Below are 14,539 nucleotides of genomic sequence, written 5' to 3'. Positions count from 1 at the left end.
GGAAAATAAGAACCACGACCTGGGTTCGAGTGGGCCTGCCTGATGCTAGGATTCTTTTCGGCACCTGGGGGAGGGGGAGGAGGTACGAATAGGACCGCTTTCCACCTCTGGCCCTAGCTTCTGTGCAGGGGAAATTTTGCTCTTTCAAGTCGCCACTTGGCTGGCTCTCAAACTCAGCTCCCCAAAGCTCTCTGTCTACCCTCCAACCCCAGCAAGTCGTTTCCAAAAGTCTGCTTTAAAAAAAAAAAAGCAACTTGGGAAGAGAAGCTGCAAGTCATGAGAAAAAGTTAACTTTTTGCTTGCCCAACAACACTGATTCGGTTTGTGAAGCTTAGGGAGCTCTCTTTTCTCCTGCAGTGTCTTGCTACAGCTGGAGAGATACTGCTTTCCTTCGCGATTAAGAGTCAGAGCTTCCCCTCCCCAAATATGGAAACTCCCACCCTTACCAACCACAGCAGAATTCGAAATGGCCTGCCTGTGCCCTGCTGCTCACAGAGTTTCCAGTCTCATTCTTAGGGGGGGGGCGCGGTATCTGGAACCCCTGAGCCTCACTGAACAACTGCTCTCCTTCCTAAGGGGCCTGGCTGCCAGGAGAAGAGCTCCTCGGCCCTCCTCGGGTTTTGGCCTAGCTGAACTGCCTCAGGTCTGCCCCTTAACTAGGACGCCCCCCTCCCCCTTTCCCACCTTCCCACTTCTCGGTTGATGATCTAATTGAATTATGCCTTTTTGTTCCAGGGGCTGCAGAGCACGTGCTGGAGGCAATTAATTATCGGAATGTGGCCGCATCAAAACGGACACTGGGTACCGGGTAGGTCAGCTGCGGCAACATCCCCCTGCCCCGCGTTCGAGACTCCTCCCCAAAAAGAGGCATGCTAGTCCCCAGCTGCCAGCCCACTTCTACAATCCCTTGCCCGGTGGCTTGCCTAGATTTCAAATCGTGCAAGACCCTCGCTTATCCGGGAAACTCTTGCAGCCGCGGTGGCGCAACAGCCGCCTTCCCTTGATCTCCAAGCTTCTCGAATGGCTTTCACCAGGATCTGCTCAGCGAGGGCATCAAAACTTTTTCCTCCAAGCAGCAGCACGTCCTGGGGTGGTAGGGGTGAGGAGAGGTAGAGGAATGCTCAGGAGGGAATTAAGAAAAAAAAATAAGAGAAGGGGGGAAGGAAGGAAAGCGGTCCTCTTTTTGCAAACCTGACTCCACGGAATTCATTTGCATGATTTAAGCATATTTGTTATTCTCTAGACCTCCCCACCCCCCTCAAAGAAACTCAGTAGAGGGAGAACGAAACCATTTTTTTTTTTTGGAGAGTTTATTTGCAGAGGATGCAGTAATTTAAGTCAGCAGTGAACTCACCTTCCAACTTGGGGAGAGGACTCTGAATGTGAAAGGAGAATGGGGTGAATTGGATGTGAAGGGGTGCCTATTGTAAGACGTGGTGCCAGCAGCACTTTCTCTTGGCAAACTAGCATAGAAGGTGAGGTGTTGGCCAGATTAGTTAGATAGGAGGGCAGAAACCGAAGAGCTGCAGTTATAAAGCGCTGCTTGAGGCGGTCCCTCCTGGCGCCTCTGAACTTGATCAGATGTTGTTTCCTACAGAGAGATGGCGGCTAGGCTGTGAGGCTCCCTCAAGGCAGACTTTGGGGGCTTTGCCCTGCTCGAGATGTGACAACCACAGCCGTCGCTCAGCCTTTTCTTCCTACTCACTTTCTTCCATCCTTTGCTAGTGCTTCGCCGGACAAATCATGGGTGGATTTATAGCCTTGTTTCTGGCTATTTTGTTCAGAAAAACAAACAAACAAACAAACAAACAAACAGACAAACTTATTAGCACCAGGAGAACAGTAGTGGGATAAGAAGGCCACTTCCAACACAACCCCTTGTAAAGTAATTCACTAGGTGCTTCTCTGGGTAGGCATAGAAGACAGCAAAGCCCAGGGTGCTAAAAGAGGAGGAAAATTCCATACCCCAGTAGTCCTTTCCACTTTTGCGGTTCAAAACGTTGAGGATTCAAAGCTTGTTGATTCAGCCACAGGGAAACCAGTTACTGTCTACTGTGTTTTGTGTACGTAGGCTGTTTTCTCGCATATTTAACATTTTTGCATGTTTCTGGTATGCGTCCAGTATGCTCACTGTGCTGTGGTTAGTGTTGCTACTGTGTTGTGTGCGCTTATTTTATTTAGTACGTTACGCGTGTTTCGTGAGGTGTGCTTGTTTTCTGTATTTCGTTTACGTTTCCTGCTGTTTGCTTAGATCGTGCTATACACGGTTGTTGTATTGTGTCTGTAGTATCACAGGGCGGAGCGGCATGGGGGGGGGATAGGGCTGAGTAGCAGCGAGTACAGCCGCAACGGACCACAAGGTCACACACAGCCTGACTCTGAAGTACCGGAGGTTGGCTCTAATAACAATCATTTCTCCTAGTTTGGACGGTGGAGGACTACATCTAGTTTGCGGCACAAGCAGAGGGGAGCTGACCCGGCCTGGGTCCGGGATCTCCTAATGGGGTGTGGGGTGGAAATTGGTCTGGGACAAGGATCTGCCCCACTCATGTAGGAATTTGTTCCTGGCACATACGGAGGGAAAACGTTCTCAAGGTGGTGAGGCAGCAGGGTCCCAAGTGGGCACTGGAGTGTCTCCTGGACCGAAAAGGAACGGCAGCGATAACTATCTTCTCAGGTCAAAGAGTTTCTTTAGCCTAAGCGGGTACTGAGAGCGCGAAGGGTGCTTGGGACCGCCTTGGAGCAGGGCCAAGCCAGGGAAAGAGGCCCAGCTCTGTCCCGTCGCTTGCCGTTGCCTGGCCCCAGTTCCCTACTGCCTCAAAAGCCCCGCAGAACCCACTTGGGGACGCTGAGCAGCGGCCGCCTCACCTGCCAGGCGCTCCGCGGCTACCCAATCAGCTGCGGTCGCCCGGCAGCGGCTGCCATGTTCTTCGCTTCGCACTGCCAATCAGTGTGGAGGTGGCCAATGGGCGGCAGGGCCGGGGGTCAGGTGATCCCAGGCCAGCTGCCTCCCCATTGGTGCGCGCTGCCCAGCCTCCCGCTTGGTTTATGTGCGAGTGAGTGATTGACTTTATCAGTCCAAGGACATTACTCTGGAGGTGAAGAGGCTTGGACTCGCGAGGCAAGTGGCGAGGTTCGAGCCTGCCTACTGCCGGCTGCCTGCCCGCTGGCCACGATCCGCGTCCACTGCTTGGTGCAGTCGCGCTGGAAAGCCGGTACCTAGGGAGCCTTTTGGCCCCGGGGTTCCGCGCTCTTGAGTAGAGGAGGGGTGTCCAGGACAGGATTGACAAACCCCGCCCTCCACTTATTATTTTGCTTATTTTTCTTTGTGCGCTCCTGTTAGTTTGTTAAGCAAATTTAGTCCTTGAGTCTTTTCTCCTCCCGTCTCCTCCCTCCTCCTCTCCCATCACTCCCCCCACCCCCAATCCTTTTTCTTTCCCTCCTCCCTCCTGTCCCTCTGCAGGAGACTCTCGCAGCCAGGCAAAGTTGCAGCTCCGGGTAGCGCCTAGGGGGTCTCCCGGCAGTCTTCAGCCGCCGCCATCCCTCTTCGACTACGGCCCTACAGGGATCTCCTCCTTCGCCTGCACCCTTGCTCACTTCAGCCGGATCTTCTGTGTCCAGAACGCCCCACCTATGACGATGCTCCTGGACGGAGGCCCGCAGTTCCCTGGGCTGGGAGTGGGCAGCTTCGGTGCGCCGCGCCACCACGAGATGCCTAACCGCGAGCCGGCAGGCATGGGATTGAATCCCTTCGGGGACTCAACCCACGCGGCGGCCGCGGCTGCTGCCGCCGCCGCCTTCAAGCTGAGCCCAGCTGCCGCTCACGATCTGTCTTCGGGCCAGAGCTCAGCTTTCACACCGCAAGGTTCAGGTTATGCCAACGCCCTGGGCCACCACCACCACCACCATCACCACCATCACGCCAGCCAGGTGCCAACCTATGGCGGTGCTGCCTCTGCCGCCTTCAACTCCACGCGCGACTTTCTGTTCCGTCAGCGTGGTTCTGGGCTCAGCGAGGCAGCCTCCGGGGGCGGGCAGCACGGGCTTTTCGCTGGTTCAGCGAGCAGTCTTCACGCTCCAGCTGGTATTCCTGAGCCTCCTGGCTACTTGCTCTTTCCCGGGCTTCATGAGCAGGGCGCTGGGCATCCGTCACCCACAGGGCACGTGGACAACAACCAGGTCCATTTGGGGTTGCGCGGGGAGCTATTTGGCCGTGCAGACCCATACCGCCCGGTGGCTAGCCCGCGCACGGACCCCTATGCGGCCAGTGCGCAGTTCCCTAACTATAGCCCCATGAACATGAACATGGGTGTGAACGTGGCAGCCCACCACGGGCCGGGCGCCTTCTTCCGTTACATGCGGCAGCCCATCAAGCAGGAGCTGTCCTGTAAGTGGATCGAGGAGGCTCAGCTGAGCCGGCCCAAGAAGAGCTGCGACCGGACCTTCAGCACCATGCACGAGTTGGTTACTCATGTCACCATGGAGCATGTGGGGGGCCCGGAGCAGAACAACCACGTCTGCTATTGGGAGGAATGTCCCCGAGAAGGCAAGTCTTTCAAGGCGAAGTACAAACTGGTCAACCATATCCGAGTGCACACAGGCGAGAAGCCCTTCCCGTGTCCCTTCCCGGGTTGCGGGAAGATTTTTGCCCGCTCTGAGAACCTCAAGATCCACAAGAGGACCCACACAGGTAAGGGGAGCAGACAGGTGGGCGCGGGCCTCCCCCGGGGCACCCTGCCACTAAGAGGACTTGAACACAGGGAGGGGGGTGGAGGCCGAGTAGAGGGGCGGCGCCCCTCTGAGGCCATTCAGTAAAGAAGCACTGTCACAGCCTCTCCACCCCTAACCCTCCGGGAACCTGCGGCGCTTTTGCGGAGTTCTAACTTCCCAAGCAGACTGCTGTGGTCTCAGGAACTAATTGGGACCTTCTCGCGCCCAGGAACCAACTGGCGCCACCTCTTTTTGTGTTCTTTTCTGGGTTACTAGGAAGAGACTCCGAAAGTGTTGAGAGTATATTGCTTACAAGCGACTTAGCTCTCTAAACACATTCGAGGGAGGCAACCATAGAAATGCTAATGAAAACTAACTTTGGTTACTTCCGTTCCTTTTTACACTTGATTGGCATATCTCCTAATTAAATGACTGATACTTTTGTCAAACTATTTTTATTTGGCGTCCCAGGTTCAGTTCAATCCTCAGGAGGAAAGCTAAAGTAAAAAAAGCACTATAATTTCCGTGGCTTGCTCAGAAGCACCTCTTGTAACATTGTATGTAGCCCCTGGCTTTTATACAGTGTTCTCTTTCCGAAAATTAGTTAGACTGTCAGGCTTAGCAAAATCGTCACATTTGAAAGAGGCAAATTAAAAGACACAAAGAAGGGGACAGATAGGACTGTCCCATGCCCGGCCCATTGTCCAGCCCAGCTTGGTTACTCCACCGAGGTGGTGGCGGGATGTGCCCGTACACTGAGAGCCTTGGTTCTTTTGGAGTGGAATCACAACTTAGGGCCAACTTCGGAGGTTTCCGGAGCTTTCTTGTGTAGAGAGAACAAAGGGACAATCAGGTTCTGGGCCGACCCTGCTCTACCCCTGCCTCAGATCCCCACTCTCCAACCCAGCGAGTTCAATCAATGCTCCGGGTCTTTCTCCGGGGAAAACAGATGCCACATCCTCTTGTACAGTCCGGCCTTCCTTCTACAGAAAGACTGCCTGCCGGACCTCAGTCTCCTGCTGTAGCACTCTGAGAGGTTTCTGGGTTCAACTGTATTTCTCCCCTCCTCTTTTTGCACTTTTGCCTTTTGCAGGTGAGAAACCTTTCAAATGTGAATTCGAAGGCTGTGACAGACGCTTTGCCAACAGCAGCGACCGCAAGAAGCACATGCATGTGCATACCTCGGACAAGCCGTATATCTGCAAAGTGTGCGACAAGTCCTACACACACCCCAGCTCCCTGCGCAAACACATGAAGGTAATTACCTCTTTATTAGCGGTCGGCGGTTTGTAAACATTCGGTCTGATACAGGGCCTCAGAACGGAAGCGCCCACGCTGCCAACCCTCTATCCTCCACGTTAAATCCGATTTGCTCCAGCTTTGACACCTTGAACCCATTTTGAGGATGGCGGTGGAGGGTGGAGGGGGAGGGAGGGAGGCGAAAGGAGAGAGCAGAGTTGGGAGGGGGAAAAGAGTGGTGGAGGCAACAATCAGTTGTTTACTGGGAAGCTCTAAGCGAGCTCGCCAGGGCTTGAGGCTTCAGCGGTCACTTCCTCCTATCTCAGCCCACGGTGGGAATCAGGAGTGGATGCGCCGAACCCGAGGCAGGGTCCATTTGCTCCTCGGCTTCCGATAAAACAATAGGGCCGAGGAGAAAGGCAGTCTGATTCCAACACATTTGTGTGGGAATTCACAGCCCTCAGCCCCCAAGCCTGTGCCACTCATCTCTCTACCTGCCTTCGCAGGCCAAAGGCTGGCAGTGAAATCTGGAGTGACTATTTATTTTCATAGGGCCCCGCAGAATAACTACTCGCCCACTCCACGCACGGAGAAAGCATTTTTGAAGTAGCAGGACTAAAATGGAATTCATTATTTCTTTTCCAGCCCGTTTTTTTTTTATGCTAGGGGAATGTAGACATCGGTAATATGGAAAAAAATTTAAATCACGTTTCTCTTTTAAGTGGGTCAGTGGGCGGTCTTGCTCTTACAGTATTGAAATCTGCTCTTGTTTTGTTGTTGTTTGGTTTTTTTTTATTTGTTTATTATTACTTGCACATTGCCAGTTGGAATTATATTCATTATAATATATACATGTTAATTTTAGGTTCATGAATCTCAAGGGTCAGATTCCTCCCCTGCTGCCAGTTCAGGCTATGAATCTTCCACTCCACCCGCTATAGCTTCTGCAAACAGTAAAGATACCACTAAAACCCCTTCTGCAGTTCAAACTAGCACCAGCCACAACCCCGGACTTCCTCCCAATTTTAACGAATGGTACGTCTGAGGACAACCAAAATGCATTTTAAAAAGAAAACTGAGACAAATCAGATGGAAATGGAGTTTTAAAGCAAGAGGCCATATATAGGGCTACATCTTGGTAATTGCAATTGTTCAGGAAGGTTTTGGGCAAGATCCAAAAGTAGCCATGCCCTTTTTTCTCAGGATTAGAAAATATGTTTTGTCATTTGGAGGATTTTTTTTTTTTTGGACAAAATCTTTTCACTGCTCTTCCTGCCCCTTCCTCTTGCTCTCTGTACACCCTGTTCTGAAACTCCTTCAAATCATTTTTAACACTTGTCGTGTTTCTTGAGGAAGTTATCGAAGGCTTGGTGGTGGTGATGGTAAACTGATGGAAATTCTTCTTCGCCTTAGTGGTGATTGTTTAAACTCTCACAGTCTTAAACCATGCCAAAGTCCTGTTATGTCTTGAACTTTTCTTCAAAGCATTACACTTGTGAATGTATCTTCGTCTAATGGGGCCGAAAGGTGTTGTTCAGTATTTTTTCAGGCTGAGGATATGATGTTACTCTACACAGGTTGTGACATTTAGTATACAGTTGCCTTTTGTAATAACTTTTTTTTTGTAAATACATATCCGTTGATGCCATATTTATCGTTTGTAATTTAATTATTGCTGCAAGTGCCGGGAACTGAACAATATTTATGGATAAATGTTTTCTAACAAAGTCTGTACAGCTTTTGATTATTCTGCTTTAGTGTTAAACATTTATTGTTTTGAGAAAAGGAACACAATTTACAATTTTTGAACCACACTGACTTTTTTCTTTTGTAACAGCCTCCTACAAAGAGGAGATGTGAGTAAATTGAATCTTCTTTCTTGGTATTTATAACTCACTCAGATCCCTTTTTTTAATTGTTAAATTATTTTTCTATTGCAGTATAGATTCCTTACAATGTCAGTTTCCATCTGGGAAGGACCCTCCTTTCTTAATCTCTAGCTCAGATGGTTGTTTAACTGCGAGTTTAAATGTGTTTGTCCTGGATTTTCGGCATGCAAATCAAATAATACTGATCAATTCACGTAGTGGCCATGACATCTTAATCTTGTACTTCAAAGACTGAGAAGCTGGATTTAATCATCCCTGCCCTACATATATAAACATAAGGTAACCTAATTAGTTTTATGTCCCTTAGTTCTTTATCACCTTGCATAAAAATGAAAATTATGGCAGGATGCATGGCTATTGAGAGATCACTCATATACCTATATGTTTGTATCTATGACTTACCTAATCTGCCTATCAAATCTATTTAGCTTCTCTATATTTTCAAAAGATAGCACACCTTTGAAATAATGTCAATGAGCGAGGCCAGTTTAACAGTGCTTCTCATGGTTAAAGTGCTTCTTCTTAAAAATAGTCTTAAAATTTTGGATGGTAAAGGCTAATTTGTTTGCTGTATATAGTTCAATTCATAATTATCACAATTATTCATAACGTTTATATAGCGGTGTAATAACTGCAGCAGTTCCTAAATGATACTGTGGAAATTAAAACATTTGCAAAATATGTTATTTTTTAAAGTTCATTACTTGTAGGCAAAGATGTTAAGAGGATTTTTCCATTAAAATCAGTAACAATGAAAAATGGTTGTTTGTTTTGTGATAAAATGTTAACAATCCATTTAATCTTCAGTGAAGCAACTCATTTGGACAAACAGTTCTTTTTACAATGGGTCTACGGAAAAGAAACTGATTACTATTTTGGGGTTGTTGAAGTGGGTGGAGTTTGGAGACCTTTTTGGGGTGCTGTTGGTTATTGAGATCCCAATCTCTGCATGAATAACAGAAAAGTGGAGATAAAGAATTGTAAAGTATTTAGAAATGTAATGAATAGGCTTAAGTACCCCTTTCTCTTTAAGGGGCATGCTCTCTCAGTTTTTGGTGGCAATTTGGTATTATATAATCATTTTCAATCTAGAATTTTGTTGATTGTTCTTTTTGAAGAAATAAAGTCTTGGCACATCGTATTTATGTTATAACATTTTTGTATTTGGTGCCCAATATTTTCCCATGTTCAAATAAATCAATCTAAAATTGAAATGTTTAGAGAATTTCTGGTGATTTAAAACAAACTTTGATTCCCAGGATACAATAAAACAATCTGTTTTGTTATCTACTTATTTTTTGTCAACAATTAATTACTGACCATTTTAATTATAAATTGCTTTGGAGGCAATATTTTGTTAGTGAGAAAAGCTGTCTTTTGCACTTCACTTTGCTAATATTCGTCTGAATGCCACAAACAGAAATTGGAATGATCACTCATGATGAGCAGGTAACCAGGTAACTGGGTCAGTTTACCACACCTTACACAGCCCTCCAGTCTTGACCTTGACATTGAGGGGTTTGGGCCTGATCCATACTTCAGGATTTCCCCCTCATACAAATCAGAGACCATTTTAAATGCTCAGCAATTTTTCAGGAAGATTTTTATTCATAAGACTGACTCTAAAAAAATAATTTGTGTCATTGTGAAATGTAAATGGCCAGCCTTTCTTCTGCACAATCAATGAGCCTCCACAATTTACTGTTTTTCCCATGAGTTCCCTCCCTGCTGACCCCAATCCTAACCTAAGTATAAGTAGAGATAGGCTGAGTACACTGGCTAAAACCTTTGCTTACATTAGTTAAATAACAAGAAATCTCTCATTAGCAAACAGAAATAGTGCTTGGGTTTTCTTAGTGGCTTGAAAAAATACAGATTTTTACAGAAAAGCCCTGTGAGTGTCCTATGAGAGGAAGTTGACAAATAACAATGATGATAACCTAATAACTATAAAACATGTGCTTCTCCTGATTACATCTTGATTTGGGTACAGTAAATTTTTCAAAAAATATGCTTTATGCAATTTCTCTACAAAGAAAACTTGATTTTTTAAAATCCTTTGATTTTCTTGCCCATAATCTTACATTGGGAATGCATATTTATATTGAATTTAAAGTGAGTAACTTAGAGAATAACCACACCCAACCCAAGTAACAAATGCTGAAGCTCAAAGTCCAAGCTAGGTCCTCAGTAATCTACTCCTTTAAAATGAGTGGGCTTGCATCAAAGTCCTAACTGTTAAGGGCGGGGGAGGGGGGCAGAGGGGGCCGGGGCTGGGGGGGGGGCGGGGGCTGTGTGCGGTAGCTGTTTCCAAGCATGACAGATGAACTCTAGCCTTCATCCAGGTTGGAAAGGTTCAAAGATCAGCATCCAGGCTAAGCAAGACTGTCTAGTAAGTTCTGTGAAGGGTGACCTAGTGTTCCCAAAGCCTTGCAGGAGAGTCGGTGTGCTCTCCATTTCTGCTTGACCTCCCCTTGCCTCTTTTGCCCCTGCCTTCCACATCTCCTTTTCCTCCTAAGAAAACCCACCCAAACCAAACCAGAAAAGTCCAAAGAAAGGCTCTGCCACCATCTATCTGAAAGGAGGGTCCTGCTATACTAGTGTCTAAACTTGTTTTCTGTCACAGGCCCTGGAGGGCCAAGGCTCCGATGGCCTCTAGCTGGGTGGAGGTGATGATGCTCGAGGTTTCAGTGGTCCTTGGGGAGCCCTTAGGCCCTGTCCACACACCCAAATTCTTCTAAATCTCCCCTCGAGGTTTGGACAGGGAGGAGGGGACCTGATTTCCTAGGGTCAATTCTCTCGAGGTTTCTGCCCGCTGACCCTTTGACCTCCACCAACAGGGCCCTTGGCGGCCATAAGCTAGCGGATCGCCTTGGGCTCCTAGGACGCTTCGCGCCCCATCGCCTCTCGGCCTCATTAGGCTGGCGGGGCTGTAAAGCAGAAATCAGCCTCTGCCTAATCCCGACCTGGGGTCAATACAAGCCCAAACAATGGCGAGCTCCGAAGGCTACAGCATAGTGCTGCCAGCAAACTTTGTGTTCCTTTTGCACTGGAGGTGGGGGTAGGGGTAAGGACGGTGGTACCCAGAGGGCTCTTGCTGCTGCATCCGCATCAGTCCGCAAATGCCCTCTTGCTTGGACCCTCCAAGCGCATTTGCGGTGCTAGAGAAGGAGGCGGTGAGGTTCTGGCCTGCAAGGCGGCCTGCTCTAAGTATGAAGCTGACCCAAAAGGGGCCTCTTCTGCACTGGGAACACACTTTGAAGTGGGTTTTTAGCGCGCACGTGTGAGAGCTCCGCGGGGCCTTAGCGGGGACCCGCAGGGAGGAAAGAGGAGGCTCCGGTTCGGGCCTCAACCCCTCCCCTGCTCCCCGTGGCTTCGGCCTTTTCAAGTCGAGACCGGGGACCATAGGACTCCCCCAACCCCCACCCCCGCGGGTGCGGCGCGCAGGCGCGTTGCCTTGCAGCCGTCGAGTAGGATTTTGCGGCGAGTGAGTGGGGGTGGGGTTGAAAGCAGCCTCGCGGGGGAGGGCGGCCTCGGCTAAGCGGGGATTGAGGGGAGGAAAAGAGAGGGCTGTAAGAAGAAGGGTTGGTTTGGGGGCGGCTCTCAAGTCCGGAACATGGCGGCCGGATGCGAACCCCCGCAGAGCGCCGCACAACGCAGACTGCCCGGCTGCCGCGCTGTGGTGTTGTTGAAATTCCCTGGTTATTTCTCAGCGCTGGCGCCTCGCGGGACAATGTAGGTCGTGGCAGTTGAACGCAGTTTAAAAACAAACAGACAAAAACGGAAGCGAAGAAGTTCTTCCTGGGCACGCTGGTGGGAAATTGATGTGCTTTTTTAGGGGGAATTGGGGCTCTCACAAAATTTGGGGCACAAGACCCACCAGAAGAAGCTCCTGGCACATACACACACAAAACCATCCCTCTCTCCTCCCCCTTCTTGTGGTGTGGGTGTGGGTGTGGGTGTGGGTGTGCGAGTTAACCCTGTCCGTTTTGGGATCCACAGCACCTTCGAGTCCTTAAAAACGAACAACAGTGGACAATGTGTTCTCTTCTCAGGACAATGGTCAAGGCGATTTGGAGGGAAACGAAGGTTTGTCAACCCACTTGCACCTTTTCAAAGTTCATTTGCTACACTTTCCCCAGGCCTCGGTGTTTTTGTGTAACTCATTTAAGGGATCCTACGAAAAATCAGCACTGTTAATGTTTTTTGTGTGTGGTACTCTTAGGTTAACGGGAAAAGGGGACCGAAATACCCAAAACTTCCATTCAATTTCTGCTTAACTGCTTTCATGCAGGAATGTGAAACTCTGGGGTCTCCAGCTCCTGTCTGAACATAAAAATGCTACGGATTCATTTGTATATGTATCGTTAATAAGGAAAAGGACATTTTAAAGGTGTACTTTATTGACTCCCCTCTCCTCGGGGCAAATAAGCAGCAGGAACTCTTCTTCTAGGTGTGTTCCTAGAGACCAGCATCCAAGCGAAACGCCAGCTAACTCTCTTAGGGTTGTCCACTATCAAGTGTTCAGGCTAAGGAAGATGTGGGGCAGTTCCTGAGGGCCACCTTGGGAAGGGCCCCAGGTGGGTGGGCAGGTCATTAGCAAGTCTGGCACTGATCTGGAGGAAATCTGCAAAACAGTGCCTTTATCTGCAGAGAACAATTGATGGCGTTGTCTTTCCTCCGTTTCAATGCACAAAGACAGCGGCTTTGGAGCAAGAATTTGGACTATGCATTTAAGTTGCAGTGTTTTGCATTGGAAACCTCTGGGCAATTAAAATTAGCATGCTCGGTAGTAGTTTCTGTGCTTTTATTATGTGTGATTTCTGCATGTCAAAGGAGTTGGAGACTCTTCAGCAGATTGAAAACTTGTTTTGAAATTGCCACCAAGCTCATTCCCCCCCTCCCCTTTCCTGTGGGTGAAGTTTCCTTCCCAGGCTTGGCCACCCTACATGACCACAGTGGAATAAATCTACTGACATCTCTGAGAGATCAAATGAAGCAAACGGTGTTTGCTTTATACTTTATTTTTTCGTGTTGTCGTCTGAATCCTGAAATGTTTCCTGGTTAAATCTCTTGATATCAAATTTGGAAAATAAAAGCTTTTTTTTTTTTTTTTTTTTTTTTTTAACATTGGGAAAGTGTTAGCCAGTTGGGATTTTTTTCTCTTTAAGTACTATAGAGCCTGGATTCTCTTCAGTTGACTTTAAAATCAAGTTAAGATGCTTTCATGAATGGATTCCTCCTGATACCTAAGGGGATCTTTGGGTCACTTCATAGGTAAACTTTTTCAATAGGAGTTATGTGAATAGAATTTCTGGAAAACAGCTAGTTGTATTTGTTGACACCTCTTTTCTCGCTGAAGGTTTTGCTTCTATCATGTAACTCTTGAAATGTACAGCTTGAAAACCCTTACATTTAGCCTGGTGGTAGCATGGTGGCTCAGGCCTCTTAATCCCAGCACTCTGGAGGCAGAGGCAGGCGGATCTCTGTGAGTTCAAGGCCAGCCTGATCTACACAGAGAATGCCAAAGCAGGCAGGGTTACAGAGAGAAACCCTGTCTTGATAAAGCAAAGCAAACCAAACCAAACAAAAACCCTTATGTTTGCAGGAAGCATTTGAAGAGAGAACTGTTCCCACAACTTGGACTAATAACAACTTAACTCAGGAGCACAACTTGTTTGAACTTTAGAGAGGCTCCTGTTAAAAGTTAACAAGTTAAAACGAAAGCAGCTAAGGGACTAAGCAATTGTGCCTGTTTCTAATGTGATATCCCTTCAACCTGTTTGCTAATCTGCTGACTGAGAGAAGCAGCAGCTTTACAGCAGCTATAAAACACCTTTCAACAAATGGCAAGTTTAGAATATTTGCTCTCTAGTAGGCTGTGTGTGTTGTCTGAGTTGCTTTTTGAAAATACAATTTGTGTAGTGAACATTTGGAAATAAGATGCTAGAAATAAGACGTTCCTTCTTGTTTTATTATAAACTAGTCATTTAAAATAACATATCCAAGTAATATTTTATGACTTTTTTTTTCTGTAAGAAAATGTGGCCTGCTTTGACCTGTCTACAGTTCACTTTTTATTTTCTTGCCAGTGTTGTCCTGCTTGGTATCTGGGACAGACTCTAATTCCTGATGAAGAACTTGATACTGACGTTGGTATGCAGCAACCAGCCCTCCATAACACTACCTATCCTAAATGCAGGCTTAATGCCGAACCTACTGTGCAAGAAATGATTTACTGATGAGGTTTCAGAGAAAACCACATCAATTTGGATGTCTGTTACTTTGAAGTGATCATTTTAAGAGTAGTAGCTTTTTCCCTAGGTCTTAAAAAAAAGACTATTTTCTTCTTTTGGTGTATTGCATTCTGCGTTGAGCAATCATTTGTGAAATGAAAAAAGCAAAAAGGCTCCCCCTCCAATTTAGGATTTATAAATGGGAAGATGGTGGTGAAGAGGGGTCTTGTTCAGAAGCCACTAGGCACAATCTTATGCACTGTTGCAAATCTCTTTCAAATATCTGAAATGATGTATAAAACAAAACAAAAAAAGGTGGGGTACTTCTTTTGTTAATTTCACTATGTTTGTATTAAAAAAGCAATACTCAGGATCTCTATAATTGTTGTTTGACTTAATAAAACCACTTAAATTATTTTTGTGATTATTGTTTTATTACAGTAGCTACTATAACCTCTAAATAAC

At 47.2% G+C, this 14,539-nt stretch overlaps 1 protein-coding gene across 3 annotated transcripts; it reads left to right on the top strand.

Moving 5' to 3' along the window:
* The first annotated feature begins 538 nt into the window (after positions 1-538).
* On the top strand, positions 539-9,063 carry ZIC3 (Zic family member 3). Of its 3 annotated transcripts, XM_084790891.1 has the most exons (5): positions 539-643; positions 736-808; positions 3,464-4,690; positions 5,804-5,967; positions 6,815-9,063. In XM_084790891.1, the coding sequence occupies exons 2-5, from the start codon at positions 775-777 to the stop codon at positions 6,992-6,994; spliced, it is 1,605 nt and encodes a 534-aa protein (XP_084647017.1). In that variant the 5' UTR covers positions 539-643; positions 736-774; the 3' UTR covers positions 6,995-9,063. The 3 variants fall into 3 exon arrangements, with proteins under 3 accessions (XP_084647017.1, XP_084647018.1, XP_084647019.1); XM_084790892.1 differs by lacking the exons at positions 539-643; positions 736-808 and adding an exon at positions 3,091-3,133; XM_084790893.1 differs by lacking the exons at positions 539-643; positions 736-808 and adding an exon at positions 3,092-3,215.
* The last annotated feature ends 5,476 nt before the right edge of the window (positions 9,064-14,539 follow it).

This window comes from Acomys minous (genome assembly GCF_964271855.1).
Source record: "Acomys minous genome assembly, chromosome: 7".
Lineage (NCBI taxonomy): Eukaryota > Metazoa > Chordata > Mammalia > Rodentia > Muridae > Acomys > Acomys minous.
Note: the sequence above shows the minus strand (reverse complement) of the source record. Positions and strands in the feature narration are given on the sequence as shown.

Bases quoted from the DNA above. Each gene is read 5' to 3' on its own strand.
- ZIC3 (XM_084790891.1), top strand. From the start codon at position 775: ATGTGGCCGCATCAAAACGGACACTGGGTACCGG. The intron at 809-3,463 runs GTAGGTCAGCTG...GTCCCTCTGCAG, and splicing joins AAACGGACACTGGGTACCGG to GAGACTCTCGCAGCCAGGCA. The intron at 5,968-6,814 runs GTAATTACCTCT...TGTTAATTTTAG, and splicing joins CCCTGCGCAAACACATGAAG to GTTCATGAATCTCAAGGGTC.